The sequence below is a fragment of the Larus michahellis genome, chromosome 6 (assembly GCF_964199755.1).
Source record: "Larus michahellis chromosome 6, bLarMic1.1, whole genome shotgun sequence".
Lineage (NCBI taxonomy): Eukaryota > Metazoa > Chordata > Aves > Charadriiformes > Laridae > Larus > Larus michahellis.
The window spans coordinates 59,762,454-59,786,690 of NC_133901.1; the positions used below are offsets into that span (position 1 = coordinate 59,762,454).

General features: G+C 45.2%; 1 protein-coding gene across 4 annotated transcripts in view; it reads right to left on the bottom strand.

Annotated features, from left to right (window-relative positions):
• SH3PXD2A (SH3 and PX domains 2A) overlaps positions 1-24,237 on the bottom strand; it is a 264,890-nt gene that overhangs the window by 81,983 nt on the left and 158,670 nt on the right. For 3 of the 4 annotated variants that reach the window (XM_074593122.1, XM_074593123.1, XM_074593121.1), the window contains exon 6: positions 8,670-8,698. In XM_074593122.1, the coding sequence (XP_074449223.1) occupies positions 8,670-8,698 (29 nt within the window). Of the gene's footprint in view, positions 1-8,669; positions 8,908-24,237 lie in introns of those variants that run through there. The other variant, XM_074593125.1, reaches the window with a different exon arrangement.

Here is a 24,237-nt window from a genome sequence, read left to right on the forward strand (position 1 = left end):
AGCCATAGCTCGTATTAACTCTTTCCACATGGTGAGCAAGGACTGCTTCCGACATGATCACAGTGGTACAGTCCCTGCACATACAGTTTTGTAGCAGTTCCCAGTTTTGCTGGGAAGTGCCTAGAATATCTGAACACTAATCTGCATCTACAGCTGTACAAACTGAGAGCATCACCCCTCTGAGGAAAAAAAAAAAACAAACAAAAGAAACACAACAAAAAAACAGCCTCCAACACTGCTGAGGAAGAGGGCAGGGCAGAGAAGCCCCAGCCATTGCACTTGGCAAGTCACAGGTATGTACGCACATTAGCATGGCTCAAAAAAAAAAAAACCAAAAACAAAAAAACCACCAACAAAAGTCAAGAGTCAAGTCCCAACTGTGAAGAAGTCACACTGCCAAGCACAGAAAGCGTACTGCAGCACCAGCATGTCCAGGCAGCCTGTTTTAATTGGCAGCAGACTGAGCCGGCCAACTGATGCATACGTTATAACTCCTGCTGAACATCTGAGTAATGCTTCCAGCCATCTCTGGTTAGATGAGCTACTCCATCCAGAGCAGACTGGTGAGGATTTTGCCTGTCACGCAGCCTGGACCCAGACCAGCCAGAATGCGACAGGTATAAAACCATGCACAAAGCTGGAGGTGCTTAGGGAGCGCTATTTCAGAGGTGAGGACTCTCAATTACCTAAGGACACGCGCTCTGCCATCCAGGTTTCCTTCTCATAAGAGAGACTTGAGTTTCAGGTGCTTACCAGCCTGAGACTAAGTGATCTAAAACCCTCAGGTAAGAGGTCTGCTCCTCTCAGCCAGCCAGACCTGTCTGTGCTGCATGTGTATTCCTGCAAAGGCTGAGGATCATCACCCTCCACTCCAGCTCCCAAGTGCATTTCTCACCTGCCTTATCTAAAAATCAAAATCATGCCAAAATCAAAATCCGATACCACACAGTTGTCTCTGTGCAAGAGAGGAAAAACCCACGCAGGCAGTGTTAATACCATCTGCCACCGACAGACCGAGGAGGAAGGCAGAACAGGAGCAGATGGAGAATAGAGAACTTCTTAAAAACACATGAAATGCCATTACACCCCCTAAAGTACCCAGCGCTTTCTCAGCACTCAGCTGAAGGCTCTCCGAGGCATTCGCAAGGGTGCACGCTGTTCTGCCGTGGCTGTGCTCAAGACACACCTCATACTTGCAGCCCTTCCCTGCCCGCCCAGCCTCCCTGCCCTCTCCCTCATACGGGGCTCTGCGCAGCATCCATGCTGAACTGGGAACGGCAAAGAGCACAAACAAATTCCTTTCCCTAATCCTGTACCCTGTCCCCACACTTCAGTTTAAAAGCCAAGGAGCAAAACAAAAGACTCACACAACAAACAAACAGCTCTTGCTCTCTTATCCCATCTTCCTCCCACCCCAGCATATGGGCCACCCAGAAGATAGCGATCCTATACATCCAAGGGGCCACATGTCTTGTCAGCAGAAAACTGAAGCAGTGCAGAATAAAGTCTCCTATCTGCTCTTCTCTTCAGTAGCCTCAGGCACAAGTCCAAAGCACTTCAGTTTAAACAGCGACTTTAAAAATATGGTGTACAAGGAGAAGTGCGAGATCAGCTTCCTGCTGCCAGAATACCACAGGCTGGATTTGGAGCCTTGGATTGGAGTGGACAGATTCACATCTTGACTGAAGATGCAGAATTGGGTCACACACACAGATGCTGCAAGGAGATGAAGTCTGCCTGACTTACTGAAGCTCTCTTTCTCAAATCCTGCTTTGTGCCAGTGCACCTGAGCACAGAGCAATAGCCCAGCTTTGGAAAATACACAGAGTGGATGTTCCTTCAATTATATGAAGAATTTGTTAAAAAAACCCCAAAGACTTACAGGCTTGTTAAAAAAAAAAAAATCAGGAAAGAAAATGAACTGTTTTGGGAATTACCGCATCACGAAAACCGATAAAATGAACAGAAGTTAGAGTTTAGCAAATTCACTAGTTCTGAAAGAATAGTTCTCCATCATGAGAATAGGAAGCTCTGACATCAAGGACTGAACTGAGGATGCACACTAAGATCATTAACTACTAACTCCTTCCAGAACCAGGCCCAAAGATGTACATCCCCAGTAATTATATGCTAAGGCTTATTTGGTCCTTGGTTGCTATGCTTCTGCCTACTCTATCCTTCTTTTATTACTAAATCCTTTATCCTCCTGTTTAAAAAAAAAAAAAGAAAAAAGAAAAAAGCTATGTGAGAACCAAAATGTTCTGCCAGAATCTGCTGTTTTTAAATTCCATGCAGTAATTAGTACATACAGCCAAGAAGGTTAATCGTATGATGGGAGAACAGATCCTGATTTCTGATCAAGAGCAATCCTGTCAGTACATGTTTGTGAAGTTACAAAATAGCAGCTGGCAAATTACCTAGTCCAGCCATCCTCATCAACAGGCCAAATGGCATCAAGGAGCCAGTCTGCCATCGCCATTTCTGCACTAATTGCAGAAAACAATGCAAGGAACACAGCACGCTTGTGTGATTCATCAGGACACAAACAAGAGCACGTGCCTCGGTCTGCAGGGATCATGTCGTACCACAGATTTCTTAAAAGGATTAAGACACCGAGCCCAAGCTACATGGTTTAAGATGTTCCTGGGACCTTGCCATGGGCTTGGACAAACTTAGATCCCCATTCACTGCCTTCAAAAAAAAAAAAATTCACCTTCCAAGCTGAAGCTTTCCTTTCAGATGGAGGATATGGAGACAGACTTCAGAGACAAACATCGCAAGAGCAGAATGACTCAAACTAATACTGGAGTTAAAAAACACATTCTCGCTTTGCTGCTATCACCTGGACTCCGCTTCATTAAGCAATAACCAACTCTCTGCGTCATTACTCACGCACTCAATGCGGGTAGCCTCAAGACATCTGCTGCAGTCACCACCCTGACAGAAGACTCATCGCCTCACGCTGGGATTTACCGTGTTAGTTAATTGGTTTTTTCAACATCTTTACTACCACACTCTTAGATTTGGCCCCTTCAAGAACCGATTTTAAAGGTTCTGGCTGAGAGGGTAAAACTGAGACAGATTTAACAGTCAACTGAGTAAGTTAAGGCATGTCCACACCACACTAGTGGTTCTGTCCACGGCTCTTCTAACATTAAAAGGGCATCTCACCACTCCAGATGACGTGTGATCAATACTGCAACAACCTTAAGGCAGAAGAAAGGCAGCACCATGTCACTCTTGGAGAGGTCCTTCCTCCTCCCTTCACTGCAGCCATCTCCCACAAATACCATAAAATATCTGCCAGGGCTGCAGGCTGTATGTTCCCTCCTCTCCCTGTACCCACACGTAGCTAAATGCCTACTGCACAGCTATGAAGCTCGCAGGGGGCCCCACACTCAGTGCGACCAACAAAGCTTTGTCCCTAGAGTCACCACCTCAGTCCTGCAGCAGGTAGAGACAAGCTCCAGCCATGCCGCCTTGCTGGTCCAGCTAATGGCTCACACATTGGTGACCCCGTTGAATGATTAAGCACAGAAAGGCTCGCACACACCATTCATTTTCTCCATATCGCCTCGAAGGAGCCAGTTCAAACTGAAGTTAAGAAAATAAAGCCCATTTATAAAACTAAAAAAGAAAAAAAAGTGAGACACGCCATGGAGCTGTAAGTGCAGGCTAGACACGTGCAGTGTGACACGACCAGAAAGGTTAAGCTCTGAAGTGATGAGCATAGCTGAGCTACAAAGAAAAAGTCACAAGTTAAGCCATTTCCCTTCATAATCACAAAGGAAGCAGAAAAAACTATCCCTGGTAACTCAAAGAAATAGCAATTAAGGCCTGTCCCTCAAGCTGCCAGAGTATGCAGCTTCAGCGTGCGAGGAAGAGGGTTTCCCTAGTCATGAAGAATTAGCCTAAAGAAACAACTTTTGCTGTCAGCTCCACCCGTAAGCCCAAGGCAGCAACCCCACAAAGTGATCAGCCATAAGGGCCCTCGGTGTCGTTACAACGATCTGCTTGTTTTTCACTTGGAGGCCCCACTTCCATCATTGTTGCAGCTCTCAACTTAATTTCCCCATTGAGGGAAAAGAGAGCATTACAGATGTTTCTATAAAAAGTTTGAGAAATAGCTTCCACTGGACTCTGAAGTTTTTATTTACTTGCCAGTGGATACATCCTTCCTAGTTTTACATCATAGGAGGGAAAGGAAGCAGAAATTGTTGTGCGGGTGCTGCCATATTCTGCTAGTCCAAAAACTGGATGTGGGAACCAAGTTGAAGGATAGGTCTCTCTGCTGAAGAAGCCAAGCCTCATCAGCATCCTCACTGAGGCAACGCTGGCTTGAACCAAATTGTTACATTAATATTTTAAATGCTCAATTATAGCAGCTATTTAAATAGACTTCAGCTGGCAGGCTCAGCCAGAGTACAGCCAGCTTGATGCAGGCAGGATCTGGTCAACTAGAGAAAGAAGACGCTGCAGTACTGATGGAGCCATAAACTTTTTTTTTTTTTTATAGTTTATTCCCCCTCCACATGGAGGTGCATCCTACTGCACAGCAACAAGGTGCCAGAGAGAGCCCAGAGCAGCAGCTTGAAGGCAGCTGTGCCCTCAGCAGCAGCCAGGGCGGTCAGAGCAGTGGGAGTGAGCAAGCAGTGGGGATTTTTGTTATGATTTCAGAAGGGGGTGGCCGGCAATGCTCCTGCTAGCACATACAGCAGTAAGCACAAGGGCTTGGCTGCCTACAAGGCAGGCGGCAGAGATCCATACCTCAGCAAAGCATACCTGAAAGAAAAGGTGAAGCAGCATCTCTTCTGCTGGGTTTGGGCCCACTGTTAGCAAGGAGGACCCTCTCAGTAGTTGAGGAGCACTAAGACTCAGTATGGAAAAGCTGTGGAGTGCACACCAACTCCCTATTGCCACCGAACACCAGGTCCCAGATACTTGCTTCATCTTCATGACTGGGGCTCTGGCAACAATTTTGGCATAAAACCAGCCAATAAAGATTTTTGGCATAAAACCAGCCAATAAAGATTCTCAGCAAGGGAAGAGGGCAAGATCACCTTATTCCAGGAGTCCGAAGCTTGCTCTAGCCAGTAAGGGGCATGTGTGTGGGGGGGACATCTTTGGGGAGAAACATACTCCAACTGGTTTTTACAAGCCACCTCAGGATTAGCTGATGTCTCAAGGGTTAATTAGTTCACCATGCACAGATGGTAGCTGGTAAGGTTTGCAGAGTGGATTAACCTAATTTGTGGTTTGTAATGTACCATGCAAATATCCATTACTAGACTTGCAGCAATTTTGCCCTTATTTTGATTTGATGAGAGAAAACCACACAATGGCTGCTTGCATAGAAGTAATGCCTATTTTGAGTGACAAATGAGTTGCTGTTCACTTGGTTAATGAGATCGACAAATTGGAGTCTGAAAAGTAATTCGCTCCCTTTTTGCTACAGAGGGTCTTTGGAGAGACCTAGACGAGACCATTTGTTGCAAGCATACAGAATATACCCACCATAACCACTCTTTACGGTTGTACTGAGGTCTCTTCAGCACTGACAGATGGTCATGCACCACAATTCAATAGACTAGAAATATGAAGGCAGCTTTCCAAAGCAGCTCTGCAGCATGTCAAGTAAAGTCCCACAAATCCAAGGTAAGAGCACATGTGTCGGTTCAGGCCACAGCAAACACCCATGCCTACGCAGAGCCGCAGTGAAGCTCCAGGTCTCCGAGCTGACTGCAGGTTAAGGCATTTATAAATTAGATCATATCCAAGTAAGGGCTGTGTGTTTATATAGCACTTTGCACAAGAGGAAGCCTGGCTCAGGACTGGCATGCAGAGATGCCCCAGATCGGTGCAAGGCTCCCTTCTGTTTAGCTAAGGACATGCCATGCTGTTGCATTTGGTTCAGAAGGTCTTAAATGTTTACAACCAGTATCAGCTGCAGCAATAAATGTTTCCATAACTTCTATTAAACTCTGAACTTATCCAATTTCTCCCTGCGCTGAGGGGCGAGCACAGGACTAGCTAAACAAGCACTCTGGCAAGGCAGAGGTCAGGGTGGAGGTGATGTCGGCTGTCAGAGGCATTCCCCAAATGTTTCTGCGATCAGCCACGCTTGTGTTGTGCCTGCACATGCCTGAGCCGTGGCAGCTGTGGGATTCCTGCCGGACAGTGCGGGACAGCCATACTCACAACCCAAAAGCTTCCTCCCAGCACATCTTTGGTCAAGACAGAAGATGTGTTCACAGGTCTGATTTGTTGGGAGGCGCTTGCATTTAAAAGTGCTTCTTTGTCTCTTGTTCAAAGACAGGGTAGTGTCTGCAGCTACAAAGGAAACTACATTTCAAAGCTATTTGTTACCTTAAAAGACTCTCATAGCACACCCTGGAAATCTGTGCTTATTTACCCCATCATTTGTACAAGTGTCATAAAGCTGGTCTTTGTTAGAGGCTGTAACTACCAACTCTCTTGGCATATTCCTTTGTTTGTTGTACACTTACTCCCACAATATCCAGCTCCCAGCAGAATGAAGCATTCCCCCGCTGCTCTAAAATCAGGCAAGAAGATAGCCAAGAACAGAGTCCCTTTATGCAGCTCACTTTGGCCAGAGAGCTGCTTCACATTCCTCTTAGTACAGGGCAAGCAGAGAAAGACCATCCCTAAGCCCTACTGTTTCCAAGCCCTGGCTGTGCAAGCAGCTTCTTCTGCACCAAGAAGCAGAGAAGACGAAACAGTCCCAAAAGGAGACCTGGCAGCATGTGGAGGTGGGACAGCCAAGGGAAGGAGCCCAACATGAGCATCCACCCCTTGCAGGGATGGATGAGTGTGTCACTTGGGATGCTCAGGGCAGGAGGCCAAAGAGCCCAGCAGAGCAGCATCCACAACTGGTATCTCTGCTCCACTGACTCAACTTAATCTGTCTTCCCCCAGTGTCACGGCAGATCAGCTCCAACTTTCCCCTAGAGCCACAGGAATGGAGGAGAAGCAGCTTCTCACACTCCCAAAGCACTTCCTCACATCTCTTGCAAGAATATTGCAACTCCTGTGCCTGTCAACTGCTGCACTGAGCTCAAAGCTTTCCTAGTTTGCTAATGCTGTTCTAGGTCAGTGCTAAATGAGTTTGCCCCAGAGACTTCAACAACGTTTTTCAAGAGTCTTTACATGGCACGAAAAGGTCACAAGTGCTTGGGATGCAGCACTCTGAGCCAGGAGCTCCTGCACTCAGCTCTGCCTTCTACCTAGTCTCTTGTACCTTTACGGTCTCCCCCTCTAGAGAAGTTTCTGCCACCAATCTAATTCATGGTCCATTGCACACAAACACTTTACTTAATATTAAGACGTCCTAGAAGTGCAATTGCATCACTCTAAAAAGACCCCCCCCCTTTTTTTTTTTTTTTTTTAAAAACTGCAACTCAGACAGAAGCTTTGTAGGAGATGAGGAAGATGAAGTGTGCCCGATTTTATCCTTTCTGGCCAGCACTGTGTACCATGCTTGCCTCTTCATCACTACCACCCACCTCAGGGAAATTCAGGGAAAGAGTACCACAAGAATTGGCCTGCAAAGGCAACAGCCATTTAATGCACAGGATGGTCAAGCAACAGCTCCGTTTTAGTGCATCACTTAGCTTATTACAGGACTGCAGCATGAAAGCTCCCATAATTAACCAACAAATCAGTCTAGGCAGTGACATTCATTGGAGTTCAGTATATTACATTCATCTTCCCTGCTTTCCCACGGCTAAGCCATTGCAGTGTTTCTTTATCATCTTAAAAAGCAAGAAGAAAAAAATCCTCCCCTCCCCTGTACACAGGCCAGAGTTTTCCAGAAGTTGCTCTTGGTTTGAAAGGCCTCTGAACAGAATTTGGAGCGCCCAAGACTCCAAACAAAGTCAATGAGAGTTGCAGGTGCTCAATGCTGCTTGGGGAAAAAAAAAAGAAAAGAAAAGAAAAGAAGAAAAAAGCAACGAAAGCCCTGACACATCCAGCTCAGAGCAGCCAAACCCAGAGGCCCATAATTACACGTCCCTATTGAAAACACATCTGTAAAAATCACTAAGAGCTACAAGGGGAAGGGAAAAATTGGATTTATATAGTTTCAAATCAGGGGTTTATAGGACATTTGAATCCAAGATCTTAAAAACAAAACACTGAGCTAGTGCCTCTGAGGGAGCCCAAACCCAGACACAGGCACTGAGACCATTTTGCATCAGAAGCCTCACCAGAGCCTTTTGGAAAGGCAAAAACAAACAAAAAAAAAGATTCCGACTAGAACAGAAAAGCATTCCCTTGCCCTCCAGAGAAGAACCCCAACTCTCAGGCTGCATTATGACTGTCTGCTCAGGTAAAGATTGACTTAAGGAAAAAAAAAAAGTGAAAGAGAAAGAAATTTAATATAATTATCCTCTCAGACTGGAGAAGGAGCTGCATAAATACAGTCAGAGGAGAGCAGTCGTTTTAACTGCAATACTATATAAGGTGGGTTTCTTCTCTCCAGTGCAAAGGAAAGAAACTGATGCTTGTCTCTTGCAGGCTCCAGCAACACAAAGTTAAACTGCTACACAATTTCATGCAACACAAGATAAAGGGCAGGTTTAAAAGAGGGGAGGGGAAGGCGGGGGGGGGGGAAGGTAATCATGCAGTACATAGAAAGCCTGGTATCTTACCTGATTTTCTCTTTGAAGATCCATAGTCCCTGAAAAAAAGACAACAACAAATAGACATGGTTAGAGCTGGAAACAGGGGTGAGAGACTGGGTACTTCCCAAATTTCCACCCATATGCTCAAGGGCTCATCCTGCGTGCTCCCTCCTTTAAAGAGGAGGTGAGGACCGCAAGGCATTGACAGGCAGGGGCCGGGACGGGTCCTGAGCAGCACCGGCTCATCAGCAGCACCAGCTGGGGCTTCTGCAGCACCAGGGGCTGGGGGAGCATGTGATCAACCAGACAGAGCAAACCATCCACAACCAGCAAGGCAGGGGAGAAGGGTGTCATTTTTTCCCCTTTAAATTGAGCTATTAAATGCACAGCTACTGAATTAACCCCTGACGTTCCCCTGGAGAGGAAGGGGAATATTAACTGTTTGCTGCTGGGGTGTGGCTGCTACAGGCTTATCTGGCATTGCTTGCGGTCCTCTCCTTTCAGAGGCTAATTAATTTGTGAATAACCTCCAGACCCCTCCTAGTTCTCTCTGACAAGCACTTGTCTTCCGAAAGCTAAAAAAAAAAAAACAACGCCCAAACTTTCTTCTTTCTTCCAGGATGGGGAACACACCCTTGCTTTTCAGTAGTGATTTAAAGGGTGCTGGCACCTTTGCTGGTGGCAGAAGAGCTGAAAGCTCAGCAGCTGCAACAGAAGTGGGAAGAAACTGCAGAAGGGAGCTGCGAGAACTGATTCAGGATAAGCAGAACCGAGAACAGAAATGCTTCACTATGGGTATGGTTCCTCCCGGCGCTCCCTGGAGCCTCTCAGACCCAGCTCAGAAATGGTCTGCACTGGCAGGAGCTGGGGCTGTGACAGATTGGGCAGAGCCAGCATCGCTGTGTGGGCACAGCGCCCGTGGCACGGTCACACGCCGCAGCCGGTGGTGCTGCTGTTGGGAAAATCACCCCATGAACCCACCGCAGAAGCAGGCTGTTTGCAGGAATCCCACCGGAGGGGCAGGCAGCAGTCTCTGAGTTTTTTAGGGTCAGACTGTCAGGAGTGGGGGGGTTTGTCCCTTGCAGCATTCTGTGTACTCCAGAGGAAATCAGAGAAGGATTGTCCCAAATGATGTATTTAATTTCAAGAGAGTTTGGGGGATCATCTGAAGAAATGACACATATCTTGAGGGCAGAGGTATGTCTACCAATAAATTCTGTTTCTCACAGCACTTTGCGTTCATCCCGTGCCTTACATGTCTGGGATTTGCTTCCAGTGAGTAACAACTACTTGGGAGATTTTTGCACCCTCTTTTAATTTTCCAGTGTCATTTGTATTTCAATTAAATGCTTGTTTTGTCAGCCATGTCTGCAGTTGTATTTGATGTGAAGATGCTACTGTTCATGAATAGGCTACTTCTTCTACAGCAGTGATATCATATGCAAATATAATGCCTGCTATATGGTACCCGAAACAGAGACCCCTCAGAATGAGCCATGGAAGGCACGATCCCCGAAATGTTGTCCTCTGCCCCGGCTCCGCTCCCACGCCAGGCTGGAGCTTTGCGGTTGCTGTCAATACAGTGCTCTTGGCGTGTGAAAGTCTGTGTTTGGTCCTGCCCTGAACTGCCTCTCTTCTGACAGCACTAAATGGCAAAGAGGTGAAACCCTGCTAAGATCCACACATGTAATTTGCTTGAACCCAATATCTCTGTCGTGCACGTGCTTCATGACCACTTCAATCCCTTTTGCCCTTTCTGCAGCAAAGCCCCTGGACCTTCTTGGCCCTACAGCTTTGAGCTAGGTTCAGCTGGGATTTCCCTCTGCAGTATATTGCATCCCCACCTCCCCACCTCTCCCTGTGTTGCACAAAAAGGTTGCACCCAGCTCTTGCAAATGTTTGCACCCATGAGGACCCTGGGAGGATGGTGTAGCTGGGCACAATCCCTAGAAGATAAATACAACCATCTTTCCGGTTTTTGCCAAAAGGCCGTCAGCACACATTTCCAGGGCAATCTCCTGCCAGCCAGCCATGCTGGGGGCACCCCACAAGCATCCTAAGAGAGGTCATAGGTCAACAGAGCATGCACAGCAGGGTGAAGGCAAGCAGCATCAGACAGAGGCGAAAGACCCTTCAGCCCAGTTGAAGTTGCAAAAGAACACCTAACTCCTTTTTTGCCACTTAAAAAAACACCACCCAATTTACATGATTAGAAGTGGGGTGTCGATGGATTGATATGGTTAATAAGCAACCAAAAATGGATGCAGATGTTGCTGAATGTCTTTGCCCATCAGATCAGGCCAAAGTCGGTACCCAAGTTTGGAAAGTACAGTAGAAGATGACTTGGCTGTGCTCTCGCTGGGCAATAGCAGCAAATGCCACAAAAGGCCCAGAATTCAAACGTCTGTCCTGGATAGCTGGTTTTCGGACTTGTGTGAGTGACTGCAGTAAGCTTTTAGATGAGGCTTGTTCTTTTAATTCTAAAGCATGACTCATACATGCAATTTAAAGAAGGTAGAGATTAAAAAAAAAAAGCAAAATTTTTAAACTGTTTTCTCTTTCTGCACACAGATCATGGGATGACACGAGATATTACTTCATAAAGAACTTTTTCACTACTTTTTTTTTTTTCCTGTTCTATTCCTCATCTGGCTGGCATTTTTTCCCCAGCAAAAGCACGTCATTTTTGGAAGTGTACTTGCCTTTAAGTCTCCTCATACAAGCCCTGAACTGGGCAGACGCGTTCCACATCACACCACTAACGCAGGCACAGAGCGCTGCACTCATTATGATGTGGCAAGCCACATTTCTGGTCAACGGCAAACATGGTGCCAACAAAGGCAGTAACTGTTCATGTGGGACAGAAGCTCTGGTCCAGCGAACCCCATCATTGCTTCTCTCATGGTTTGTGCATGGTGAAAACAAACCTTTAGATTAGTTTGAAGAGGGGGAAAAGCCCCTTACCGTCACCACAAAGTGCACAGCTGAGTGATTTAGAGTCAGCTATAAGAGGATGAAGCGGCAAGTAGCTCTCCGTGATGTCCCTTTGAGATCAGGCAGGGTAACTAGCACCATCAGAGTGTACCCAAACTCTTGAAAACCCAACTCTGCTTCACTCTCCTCTCAGTACACCAGGCTTCTAATTGCATTATGCCACTGCCTCCAATCAGGCTGCTGTGGGAAACACCAGCACGAAGGGAAGCCGAGACACCTTTCCCACTTGCTGCCCCACGCTTGGCCAGCATACGCTGGTCGTCCCCTCTGCGTCTCCATCTCACACTGTTCCCGTACTGCACCCAGGGTGTCCTCACAGGTCCTGCGTACCACAGCATTTTATTCTTAAGCGTCTTTCTCAAAATTCAAATGAAGAGCAAAATGAAGGTGGGAAACTCACTTAATTAAATGCTTTGCACAAATAAATGGCTGCTGCCCCATATTTATAAAGAAAAACAGATGATGGGAGAACAGTGTATTACACATACTGCCTGAAGTGGAGCTGTAGCAAAAGAAGGCAACTGAACCTACAACTTCTGGACTTAGTTTCCACTCTTAAGCACCAGATCACCCTTCCAGAAGAAGATAAGTGATCATTACAAAATATTTACTTAATCACCCCCACCCCTCAACTCATGAGGCTCACTCAAAACAAAAAAGCCATCAATCAATCTTTTGGGCAGGTTTTAGTATTTTTGTTCATTCTTTCTGTAACTTTTAGAGCCAAATCTTATCAGGTTCTGTTTTTGGAGTTCCTGAAGTGCATCTACCCCATGCGTCGTGGGTCACTTTTTAGTACACCCACATTTCATTCACAAAATCAGGAAAAGGCAGTAACAAGTAGAACGGAGATTGAAATAAAATCCTCATCTCCCCAGTGAAACTCTGCAAGCCAAAACTGGTTCCTCCCAGCATGGATGGGGAAAAAATCACTGTGAAATAGAAAGCAAACAAGGTATAGCAAATAATATCTCTGGCTGGGTAAAGAGCTCTCAGTATACACGTTTTTCTCTTTTCTGCTAATGAAGAAAGCCTGTGCTGCGGCTTTGCAATAGGAGCCCTGCCTGACTCCATATTTATTTTTTATGTCCTATTATTCTGCATGTCATTCATTGATATCTTTCCCCTCTCCCAAGTGACGATCTATAAGGTGAATACTTCTTAGCCTCATTATTTTCAGAGGAACATTAGTGTGAGACTGAAGTATTTATTGGATTATGTCTCCAAGATAATTAAAGGAAATTTTTAATGGTTTCTCTTAACTGTAACAACTTCCAAGTACAAACTCTGATCTTCTCCTCCAATACCGACTGCACCTGGCACACTGTTAGCCCTTAATTCAGACAAGAAACCTGGTCTTGCAGAACAAAAACCCTTCCAAGGAAAGGTACAATGAATGTCACAGCTGCAGCTACACAGGGAAGCTCACTTTCTCTTCAGCTCTTGCTCTTTTTATCATTCCATTCTTCTTCCATTTCTGTAGGAGAACAGACACCACAATCCTCATTTCCCTTCCAGCCATAGCTACAAGAATAGCAGTGAAACCAGCAGGTAGAATTAAAAATAGCCCTGGCAGGTCCCTTCTTCATTAGCCAGGATCACTCCATACTGAACAATCGCCTTTCGCAAAAATAGCGTATTTTGAGTCCTTTTCATATTAGAATATAGCAATTTTGTCTAAAGTCTTCCTGTGGGGCACCACCTTTAGCTGACACTGAACCTCATTACTGGCAAGGAAAGTATTTCCTGCTGCTAACGATATTAAAACATGGCTGGTGCCAAGCACGTCGCACAAGCTGGACCCACTCTTCTTTAATGACAAAGGAGAGGGAGGCTGGATCTCCTTTCTCATCAGCATTACGCCAGGATAACATTACTCGTTTGCGTTCTAGCAATGAATGTGAAAGGAAGACCACAAGCATTGCTACAGAGCCGATTGCCCCATTATCACATTAAGCTACCCACCCTCAGTCTGTAAATTTGTAAAAGATAAAAATATCTTATGTCATTGAATTTATATGTCACTTGCAATCTAATTTAATTACCAAGGTTATATAAACAATGTTATGGAAAAGTTTTATGGCACAGTCTTTCTTTAGGAACAGACTTTGCTGCTGTACTCGGTGAGAGTTAATAAACATTGATATGTGCACGCATGTGTTTGCATCTATCTAAATACAACAGATATACACAAACAAGCAGTGGCACAACTGGAAAGTTGATTAACAAATGAGGAATATACTGACATTTGTTCAATAAAGCCTAAGAAATGTTCCAAGTAGAGGAGAAGACAGGCGGTGACTAGGTGCATCTGCGATGGATGGTGCCTATCTCTTTAGCTGTACTTCTGATTCAGTTTGATTTGTATCTGGCCCAGAGGGTTTCTCCTGCATTCTCCACGGAGATCCAGCGAGTCAGCAGAAGCCTCCTGCAGGAACCAGAAGAGTTTGCAGAGCAACACTCCATCAATGGAGGGGCTGCATCAACTCGGCTCCTGCACAGCTCTCCTTCGGAGGTGATGAATTCAGTTGGGGGACCTCATCCCTGCAGTACCCATGATGCAAAGGCTCTTTTAAACATCTTCTCCTCTTTGCCATGGGACAGCAGACCCAGCAAGCTCACTCTCTGGGATTCCTCCTTTCTCAGGTATGTCACCTTTTAGCCCAGGACCTCTGCCTATCAGTAAAGCAAGGCTCGGCTTCAACTCATTTAGCAGCGCTTTCAGACAACTCTGACTTTCAACCATGAGAGAAAACAGCATCTGCAAAGTATGGAGAGCTGTCAGACCCATGGAGGAGCACGGCCGGGGGAGCTGCACAGCAGACGTTTCATCAGACGAGACAGAAGCTAAAGGGAGAGTAAATCAGCTTTCTGTCTGTTTCTCAGTGTTTGCTGTCCAAAGGAGATGAGACAGTGACAAACCCTGAGTAATGGAGGTTAATCTATATCCTCTAGAGTATTTTAATACATAAATTTAAATTGTTCCATATTTGTTGGCTTTTGCTAATTCATGTTTAAATACATTGTAGGCACTTATGTTCCCATGCTCCTTAATTCCTAAATGTCTCCAGTGGTGTGGGCAGGCTGCGGTGGAGATGTATGACATTTCAAACAAACAACTTGGATTATCGTTTAATCGCCAATGATTTTCCAGGCAGATTAAAAGCACAGAAATGTTTTAACAAGAAAGACCACTCTCTCCTTCCCAACACTCATACGGTTTGCAGTCAGTAATGAAGACAGCTTTTTCACAAACTGTTTTTCTTAGCGCCGCTATCAGATTCCACGACAGTGTTTTCAAAGTAAACCAATACAAAAATGCTTTGCTACTGCTCTTTATACGTGCAGAAACCTGAGCCGTGAGGATATACTTGCATCTTGAAACTCTCCTCACTGATTTTCCTCAACAGCCAGACTGACATTTTGTATTTGACACGAGGCACGAACTCAAGCGTGACAGAGGACTGTCACTAGGTGCCTGCCTGTCACCAAGGCCTATGGCTGCAGGAGCACCCAAACACATTAATACTATACAAACACACAGGAGCTATATGGAGAGCGTAGGGTTAAAATTTGCATTCATGGTACTCAAAATGTAAAAGTTTAACCATGTGCATGAAGGTATGTCCATTCCCAGTGAGCTCTGAGACGCATATGACACATAATTTAAGCAAAATTAACTCTATATGTTATGGATCAGAAACACAAACTCAAACACATGGATGCATACAGCTATACATTTTCCCCTGCCAGCACTCCATCCTCTGAAATCATAAAAGCACAGCTGATCTCTTCCCCGAGCCAAATAAACAGATGAAGGCTTTTTTCCTTCTTCTGGTTTTTTTTTTTGTTTTTTTTTTTTTAGAAAATATTCTGCTCATTTCCTGATATAAATCGTTGCATTGTGGAACCCTCTTGAACATGAATCTGTCCTTTCTGAGCAGAGGTCGAGCTTTCCAGCCCTGTCAGAAAGGGCCCCATTGTGGCGGTCCCGAGACTCCAGAATTCCTTGCCGCGAGCAAAAGGGACTTGAGGGGCAAGAAGAAAATCTGTCGACCTGACTTCAAACCCAGGCATTTCTTGCTGGCTGGAAGCAGTCTCCGCTTGCTGCTAAGAAGGGTAAGCCACTGTTGTGCAACCAGCTCCTTAAGAGAAAGGAGACAACACAAAAGAGACCATTTTGCCTTCCTGCCACCTTTCTGTTGTCTTCAGTGTGGCTGTAATGCCGGCATAGAGCAAACAGCACAGAATTATATACTATATACTTCTGGTTAGGCTGCAGTGATTCTCTCTGCATCGTGTAACAACAGTGGCCCAGTTTGTCTCACCAGGACCCAGCTGGAGGTCCTGATTTAGTGCTGACTTTTGACAGCTCCCTAGAACCCAATAAAGTAAAAGTCAACCCAGGTTCTCCCTGAGACACTCCAAGCACAACACTGCGAACTCATCTATATAAGTGCAGAATACATCTTCCGTATACCAGTAACCTTAGCTTGCACAGAAAAGCTTTGCTTGGAAGGAGATGGACACTGCCTCCTCTCCAGCAATGCTCCCTGCACCTGAATCCATGGATTTGTATCGTGAAGGGGAGGTGCAGGACATGGAAAACCAGGGATCAGAGGATCCCGGACATTAGCCCCTCAGAGCACAACTTGAGCTCTGCCACCAGGTCCAAGGTACAGGGGATGCAGACAGCTCCGAGATAAATGACATCCCCATGGATCATCTCAGCCTTATGCAGACCCACAGTGTTTGCGGGCAGCTGTCACCACTTCTTTTTTTGCATAGAAAGGGTATAGAAGGACAAGAAATGGGTTCAAGTCATCCTGTCCCTTCCTTAAATGATTGGGGAATGTCACGGATTTCTGTCCCAAGATTCCTCAATGGTGAAGTTGATCTCTTGGCTCCAGAGTGCAACTTCAGTTTTTGGCTCAGGCTGACGAAATGCTAATTCTAGCCTCTTGAATTTTTCACTATTATATTTTTTTATGATTACATTATCCTCCTGGAGGAAGACAGGGCTTTGGAATAGTACATTCAGCATGTCACCAGGCTATGAGATACAGGGCAGGGCGATCTGACAGCAAAGCTTGGCCTCACTGGCACCAGGGAGAGATGGCTCAGCACAGACTGGAAGCTGCAGGACACTGGGGCAATGAGCTAACACCATGTGATCCTCTACTGCAAGGCTTTAGCAGCCTTGAAAAAGACAACATGAATGTTTATAGCAAGCTTTTTCCTGGAAAGAAGTATAAAAACAAGATCTTGCCTAAGAGTCACATCCTCATCTGGTTTTGTTTTACCCTGTTTATTCATTCAGATGGCAAATTTCTCCACAGGACAGAAAAATGTATTTACCTTAGCAAGAACTCTGGGTGGAGGTGCTCTTCATCTCCTCTAAACTGACCTTGCTTGTCCCTTGCGGGGACGCCAAATTTATCTCTGTCTTACAATGACCAAGCATGTGTCACTTTATTATAGCCTTTATAGCATTAATGCTGAGTGATAAAAACAAGGTAATAAAAATTAATCATTCTCATGTGCAGCTTTTCCAGTTGTGCTCTTCACTTTTGGATTTTATTACACGCGTCTACACGCAAATACAATATATGTTTAAAAGATGCCTCTAATCATAGTTACAAATTAAGTACTGAATATCAGAATCGTAAATTCAAATGTACCTTATAAACGAGCTGGGCTAATGAGCTTGCATATATCTATCATACGAATCTGATTAAGAGCTTAAGAAGGCAGCACAGGGTTTGAATCTTTAATTTTTTTTGAGCCCCTCCTGATTTGAGGGTGGGCCCCTCAAATTCTAGTTTCCATTAGAGATTTGGGTCCGTCCTCTGATTGGCAACCACATGGTCCATCTGGGTTTCTAAATTGCAGCCCAAATGGTGAGTATAAGAACAGGCAGAGTCCCTTTGCTGTCCCCCTCCAGGGCCACCTTCCTTCTGCTGTTTTGGACTAACTTTGCTTGGAGCTATGTGTATGGTGCATGGTCACTGACTCCTCCATCCCACGGTGGCACTGCCTCCCTACGGATAACTGCCCCGAAAACGGAGACATTGCCCACTGCCCGCCAAGTTGTGCCTGCTCACGGGAGGCAGGATACCACCACCTCTGTTGGAGCGTGCATGGAGACCAACAGTGTCACCCCCAAAACTCTCATCCCAGAGAGTCCATGGAAAAGGAGAGGAAAAAGAGAAAACTTGCAAGTTACAAGTTACAGATTTCCAAGCCTCAACCCCAGGCCCAGACGCAGCTTGTCCAAAAAGGCTTTTGCCACTGAATTACTGCACCAGGAAGAATAGCTGGAGCACAGCAGTTTAAATCAAACTAAAAGAAGAGCTTCTGCATGCAACGCAGCTGAATCATGGTACTCGCTGGTGTTAGACATTGCAATCACCAAAACTAGGCAGGGGTTCAAAAAGCAATGAGATAAATTCACGAAGCAAGGATAAATGGTGGCTATTGTACTCCATGCTCTGGATGCTTTGACCCAAAAAGTCCCACAACTGCTGAATGCCAGAAGCAGAGAGGATACGCAAGGGAAGTTCACTCTGTATTTGCTTTGTTTCTTGTCTTGGCTATAAGCCACTGTTGGAGACAGGAGGCCAGATGGGGCCCTGGTCTCACCTAATTGTGGCCTTATAATATATTCTCCTGTAAAAGATCAGACTGGATTAGGATAAATTACATCCACATCAGGCCGCATTACTCAGCACATTAAATTGTCCTTAATCACAGACCTTGATGGTCTAGATTCCTGCTTAAATTTACCTCCTGTGCATATTCCTGTGCCTATGCTGTTGAAACCATTGTTGAATTTCAACTATACGTAACTAGGCTCTAATGAAAAGCCAATACGGCTCTTTGATCAAGCTTTATAGGACTCATCATGGCAGCATACTCTGCTGCGGCAAAATGGTTTCCTCATCCTGTCTCTTTCAGAAATGTTTTGTGAGCCTTTAAAAGCAATTTAACCCTGATTTATGTTAGCTAAGTGATTTCTGTTGCACATGTGAGTTACAAGAAAAGGGCTCTCATCTCAGTTTGCTACACTGTTCAGGAAATCAGTTATAAATGCTGCAGTGCCTTTAGTGTCTCTTACTTCAATGCAGCGGAAACTAGCAATTTGAGTAAATACTTCATCATTCCCAATTCTCCCATACGCCGCATCCAGTACTTGACAAGAGACAAGCTATAGCATATTTTTTTTTGGTAAAGGGTGCTGAGCTTCCCCTGTCTAAGCTGTTTACCTAAGCTGTTTCCAGAAGATATTGGAGGAAAAAAACATGCAATTCTTTAATAGAGAGCATATGAAATATGTTGATGACTATCTAACAAAATCGAGCATGCATTCAATAAGAGTGAGTCACCTCATCACAAGTTTAGAGACAAGGGATGTAGAAATGGTGAGTAAGCAAGCTCACGCAGTAAGCCAGGGGTGCAAAAGCAACCCAAAAGTTTTGATGGCGTGACCTGACCTGCCAGTGGCATCCAACCTGCCCTGGGCATAGGCTAGAGCAGGTCTCTTCACACCAGGGGACAGATGCCAGTAAAAGGACAGGAGCTATTGCGAAGTGCCTATCACCAGGAGGTGTTTGCCGGTGGTCATAAGTGCTACAGCCACTGCTGCTGCTTCACTTACGGTGCTGCTGAGCAAAGAAACACAGCCCACCAACTCTACTTCCGCGTTTCCATTTGCCAGAGAGAATAATGACAGTAACTAGTAAAGAAATGAACTATTTTCTGTGAAGTTTCTTCTATTGTCCAGCTTGAATCTCCCATACCAGTTTGTGTCCATTACTCCTGTTTGCAAAGTTTGCCACTAACAAGAGTTTGACTCCAACATCCTTTTAATTCCCCTTCAGGAAGCTGTAGGTTGCTATTAGATCACCCCTCTACCCTTTCTTTGCATGACAAGTAACAGAAGAACAACAAAGACCAAACTGTTTTTTTTCTCCCATTTCTCCTCGCCCCTCTCGAGGGGAGGCCCCTCAGAGGGACCTGAGAAAGGAGCAGTGACCCAAACGATAGTTGGTCCGGGCTGCCTTCCTCCTGCTCTCCCCTCCTGCTTATGGGAAAGCCCTCGGCATAAACAATCCCCCTCGACCCACATACCCTTGTCAGCCGTGTCCCAGCTGTAAGCACAGTTCCCCATGATGAAGCAGGGGCTGGTGTCACCAAGCCTTGGGGCGCCCCAAAGGAATGGAACCCTGGAGGGAGCCCACTGGGAAAGCAAAGCAGAAGAGCCTCCTGCTCACCCTTCTCCTTTTGACTGCCTGAGCTGCGAAGACACCCACTCACGGCCTCCTCCGGAACACTCTCCTTTGCCCCCTACTAGCCTCAAAACCACCCTGTGGTGAGTGCGGGGTCTCAGCGTTGCTCCCCAGGATTCCCTGAAGCCTGTCCCAGTGCGTGGTGCAAGTGCTGGCACCAGCCCACGTGCTGGAGGCTCGCACAGGGAATTCCCAGGCTGCCGCTGGCATTTTTGGCGTTTTAAAGGCTCTTAATTAGCAGAGTAAGAAATGAGTTACAGGCATTTCCAGACATGGCCCAGGCCCTGCTAGACCTCCGAGCTCCCAGTATAAAGGATAGCGTGCCAGATGCTTGGTATTATACAATTTTGCATTCCTTTCTGGTGCTGTTCTTATGGTGTCTAGCACTTCTGCTTACTCATCTGGCTTTTTAGCAACATGCTGCTTGGACCTCCCTGTCTTGCTGCTCCTGCTACATGTCCAAGGGCAGTAGGACCTGAAAGATTAAGACAGCAGTGTGCATAGACAGCAGATGGCTATTGCATCTGTACGTACTTTGCACTGCTAAATACCCTATTGCCCTACCTAGCTTTACATCCCCTTTTAGCTGCAGATCTCTCTCCTGACTTTTTAAAATCATCTGTTGTACATATGGCCCTAAGAATGGTAAATATTTTTTCCAGGAGAGGCAAAAACTTACGATGCACGTGAGAAGACAAGATCAAGCCCATAGTATGAACTCTGACTTCTTCATCTGGTGACCGTAGTCTTTCCTTTCCTCATTACATTACCTTCAGTTAGAACAGTGAGATTAAAACACGTCCGCTTCCCAAATCTGCCTCAGCAGTATGTCCTCAGTTAACTGTCTTGCAACATCAAATGTCTTTCCAGCATACTAAAATGTAATGTAGTTCTCTGTAAGACACCAACTTTATATACCTTGGAATTGTTTTCTGCCTGTTTCTACAAAGCGGCACATGGAAAGATCTTTCAAGTCATCGGGTGCTTTAATTTACTAGTCAGAGACATAAATCATGGCATGTAAGATCTACTGTGAGTTCATGAACTCTAGGAAACTTTTCTAATCACTGTCCTTTGAACTGAGCTTTTTCAGAAACTGGAGAACTCCAAAACATATCTAGTAAACGCATCTAGTAAATTTGGCTGGATTGGCAACTACTAAAAAGCAGACTTTCTTCCCTGATTATGTACCAGTATCAGGCAGCCTTAAAACATCCTTTCTGATTCTAAAACTACAACATAAAAGAAAAATAAAGAAGTCTTGGGCTTGTCTTGCCCAATATAACTGTTAGGATTCATGAAATGAATTCAAGTTATCATTGACAGGCACCAATTAAGCCAGAAAAACACAGACAACTTCCCAAAGATAAAACCTTTCAAACACTAGGTTTACTTTTCAAGGTAATGACCATTACCCCTTTCAAATACCCAACTCTGATAACAGGTCTCACTCTTCCCCAAGAGGTGAGAGAGCTAAATTACGTGGCATTTGCAAAGTAGCATCACAGACCGTTCCTGTGTACTCCACCCTTGGAAGTATCAGATCTGCTGAAAAAGGACGTACTGAGCACCCCATGAGTGAATGGTGATGCTATATTTCGTACTGTGGGTATGAAATTATAGATTAAAAAAAAGCCCTATACTTCAAGAATGCTCTAAGAGATTGTTTCAGTTTCAGTACTCAGTTCATTCTGTAAAGGAAACAAAGAAAATAGCACAGCTATGTCAGATTCCTGAGACTAGAGATAGACAGATATACCCTGAGTTTTACAGATCCATCAAAACTTCTAGTAAATTTTATTTGGTTGGTATTTGATCACGTACTTATAGATTGTAATACCGAACTTAAAAATAACTTCACAGAGACAGAAGATGTTTTCACTAGCACATGTACGGATCCATACTAATACTTCCTTGAGCCTTACTCAATTGAAAGGGCAAATCAAAAAATCAGGTTGACCTCCAACATATACCTATATACTTGCCCAAAATGACCCCAAATCATGTCAACTGACTTTTTAAGGTCACCAATGTTAAATATTAAATACCTCTGAAAAATGTAAAAAAAAATAATCTTTTTATATGCATTCAAAACTTACGAAGAACGTAAAAGGCATCAAGGCATGTTAAGCACAGAAGCACCACCACACACCATGAAACACTGCAATGTCTGAAATTTTTGCAGTCCAGCTCAGATAAAAATTTGGATGTTGTTCAGACCTGCTCATGCAGAAAACACTAAATTTCTCCTTGTTCCTTTTATGTAACTCCCGTCCAATTCTCAATCCAGATATTAACTTTTAATTCACCTCATACATCTCCAAAGGGTGGGGGTGTGGTATTTCCCATGTCTTTTCCCATGTTCTAGGTTCATAAAAGTGAAGAGGCATAATGAATGAATTTAATTATTTCCATCCATTCCACTGGTTACTGAAGAAGACCTTTTAATTTGGCTAAAAGAGGAATTACTTGTTCCTTCAAAATGAACACTGATTGGGGGGGTATTTCTGGCCTGCAACTTGAAGGATCTCTATGTTTTCGAAGCTAAATGGCCACTGGCAGCTTAGTACTGTTGAACTGTTCGTGTTATCTGATATACAGATATCAGATGTGGGCGAAGGGAAAATGCCATCAATTGTCAGGAATCACACCCCCTCCTTTTAGGCTGTTGATCTCACTTGCTCAGTAATTCACAAGCTCAGAATATCAACAAGGTTCTGCAAATGTCTTGCCCTGCAAACGGCTTTTGTGCACAATTTCCTCCCTTTGTGCACTATTTTCTCCCTTTGTTACCTGAAATTCCAGAAGGTGGATGATAAGAAAGCACACTCTCAGCAGGAGCATTGCCTTTCCTATCAGGGGACATGCCGTGCCGTGCTTGGCGGTGAGCTCCTGCACGTAGAGCTGCATCTACCACAGGATGACAAGAACACCCCTGAGGTCCTGGGGAGGTTTGTGTATCCTGAAGTCCACACTGCGGTGTGGTGTCCAGCCAAGCAGATACACTGGATATTGTACTATGCTACAATCATGCTCCATAAAAACAACTGTAAATGTGACGTACAAAGATCTGCCTTGCTCTTAGCTCCCCGTAGTGAATCTGAATTCAGTGCTATTTTGAATAATCCCTCATTGCTGGAAAATACTGTGAGATCCAAAACTAGGATCTGGGCACACCAGCCATGGGATGCAGCAGTAGGGATTATGAATCAGAGCATGAAACGGAGTGTCCTGCTGCCAATAACCTACTTATTAATGATTTGTTCCACAGTCATCCTCTGGGACTGAACCTAATTCCTGGAATAGGGCCCTTCTGCTTTGCCTCTGCTGTCTCTCCGGCACCAGCTGCCCGGCCGTCCTCGACTCTCCACTTCTGGCCTCGACCTGTTGTCCCCTCCACAGCCACTTTCCTCCCTCCCCTCCTTATAACACACACCTCACTGTATTGCAAAATCGCTCTGATCACAACATGAACATCCTGGGCCCTGCACAAAACCCAACTCTGACCTACCTAGCAATAGTGTGTGCGACACCAGAAACCCAGCTCTCCATCTTACCCAGCTAGAATAAAAAACCTTCAAGCTCTGCTGTGCATCCCATCCATTAGCGGTGCCTGGGGAGCTGTGCAGAGACCTACCTCATGATTAGATAAAAGCTTTTCCTTCTAAATTACTGTCCAGAAGAAACCAAGGGTCTGGAAGAGTGAACTCCACATACATTAGAGGCCAGGCACATCCCCTATGCTGATTATTTATGTGTCTTTGTTTTATGCTGAAGAATGCAAGGTTATGTGGTAGGGAGTAAGTTGCTTCATTTGTTTGCTGTGATAACAATACCAAGACCCTTTTTTCAGTAAAGACACAGAAAAGGGCAAGTGCCCTGGTTTTACCCAAGAAGTAACATTTTTTAAACAACGTCGTGAAAATCTTAGAGCCCTCTGTGCACCAAAATAAACCTGTGATGGTGATGGAGAAGGACGATCAGTGATTTTTGGCCATCTCTCTGCCCCTGCTTCCCCAGAGTCTGCAGGCCACCTCATGCCCAACAGGCCCCAGAACTGCTCTAACCAGTGGAGAAACAATCAAAACTGCAAACATTATACCCTGTCCCTGATCCCTCCTTTGTCTGCCTTGAGGGTCTTCAAAGGGCAGGAGAGGAACCTGTGAAAGCTGATGACCTCCCAAAGCCCAGGGCAGGAGGACATGCACAGAGATGGGTCCCATCATGCGCACGCCCTGGGGCTGTGGCTCACCCACAGCTCCAAAGAAAGTCTGTCTCTCAAAGAGGACTTGAAAATAACAGCAACGAGGATG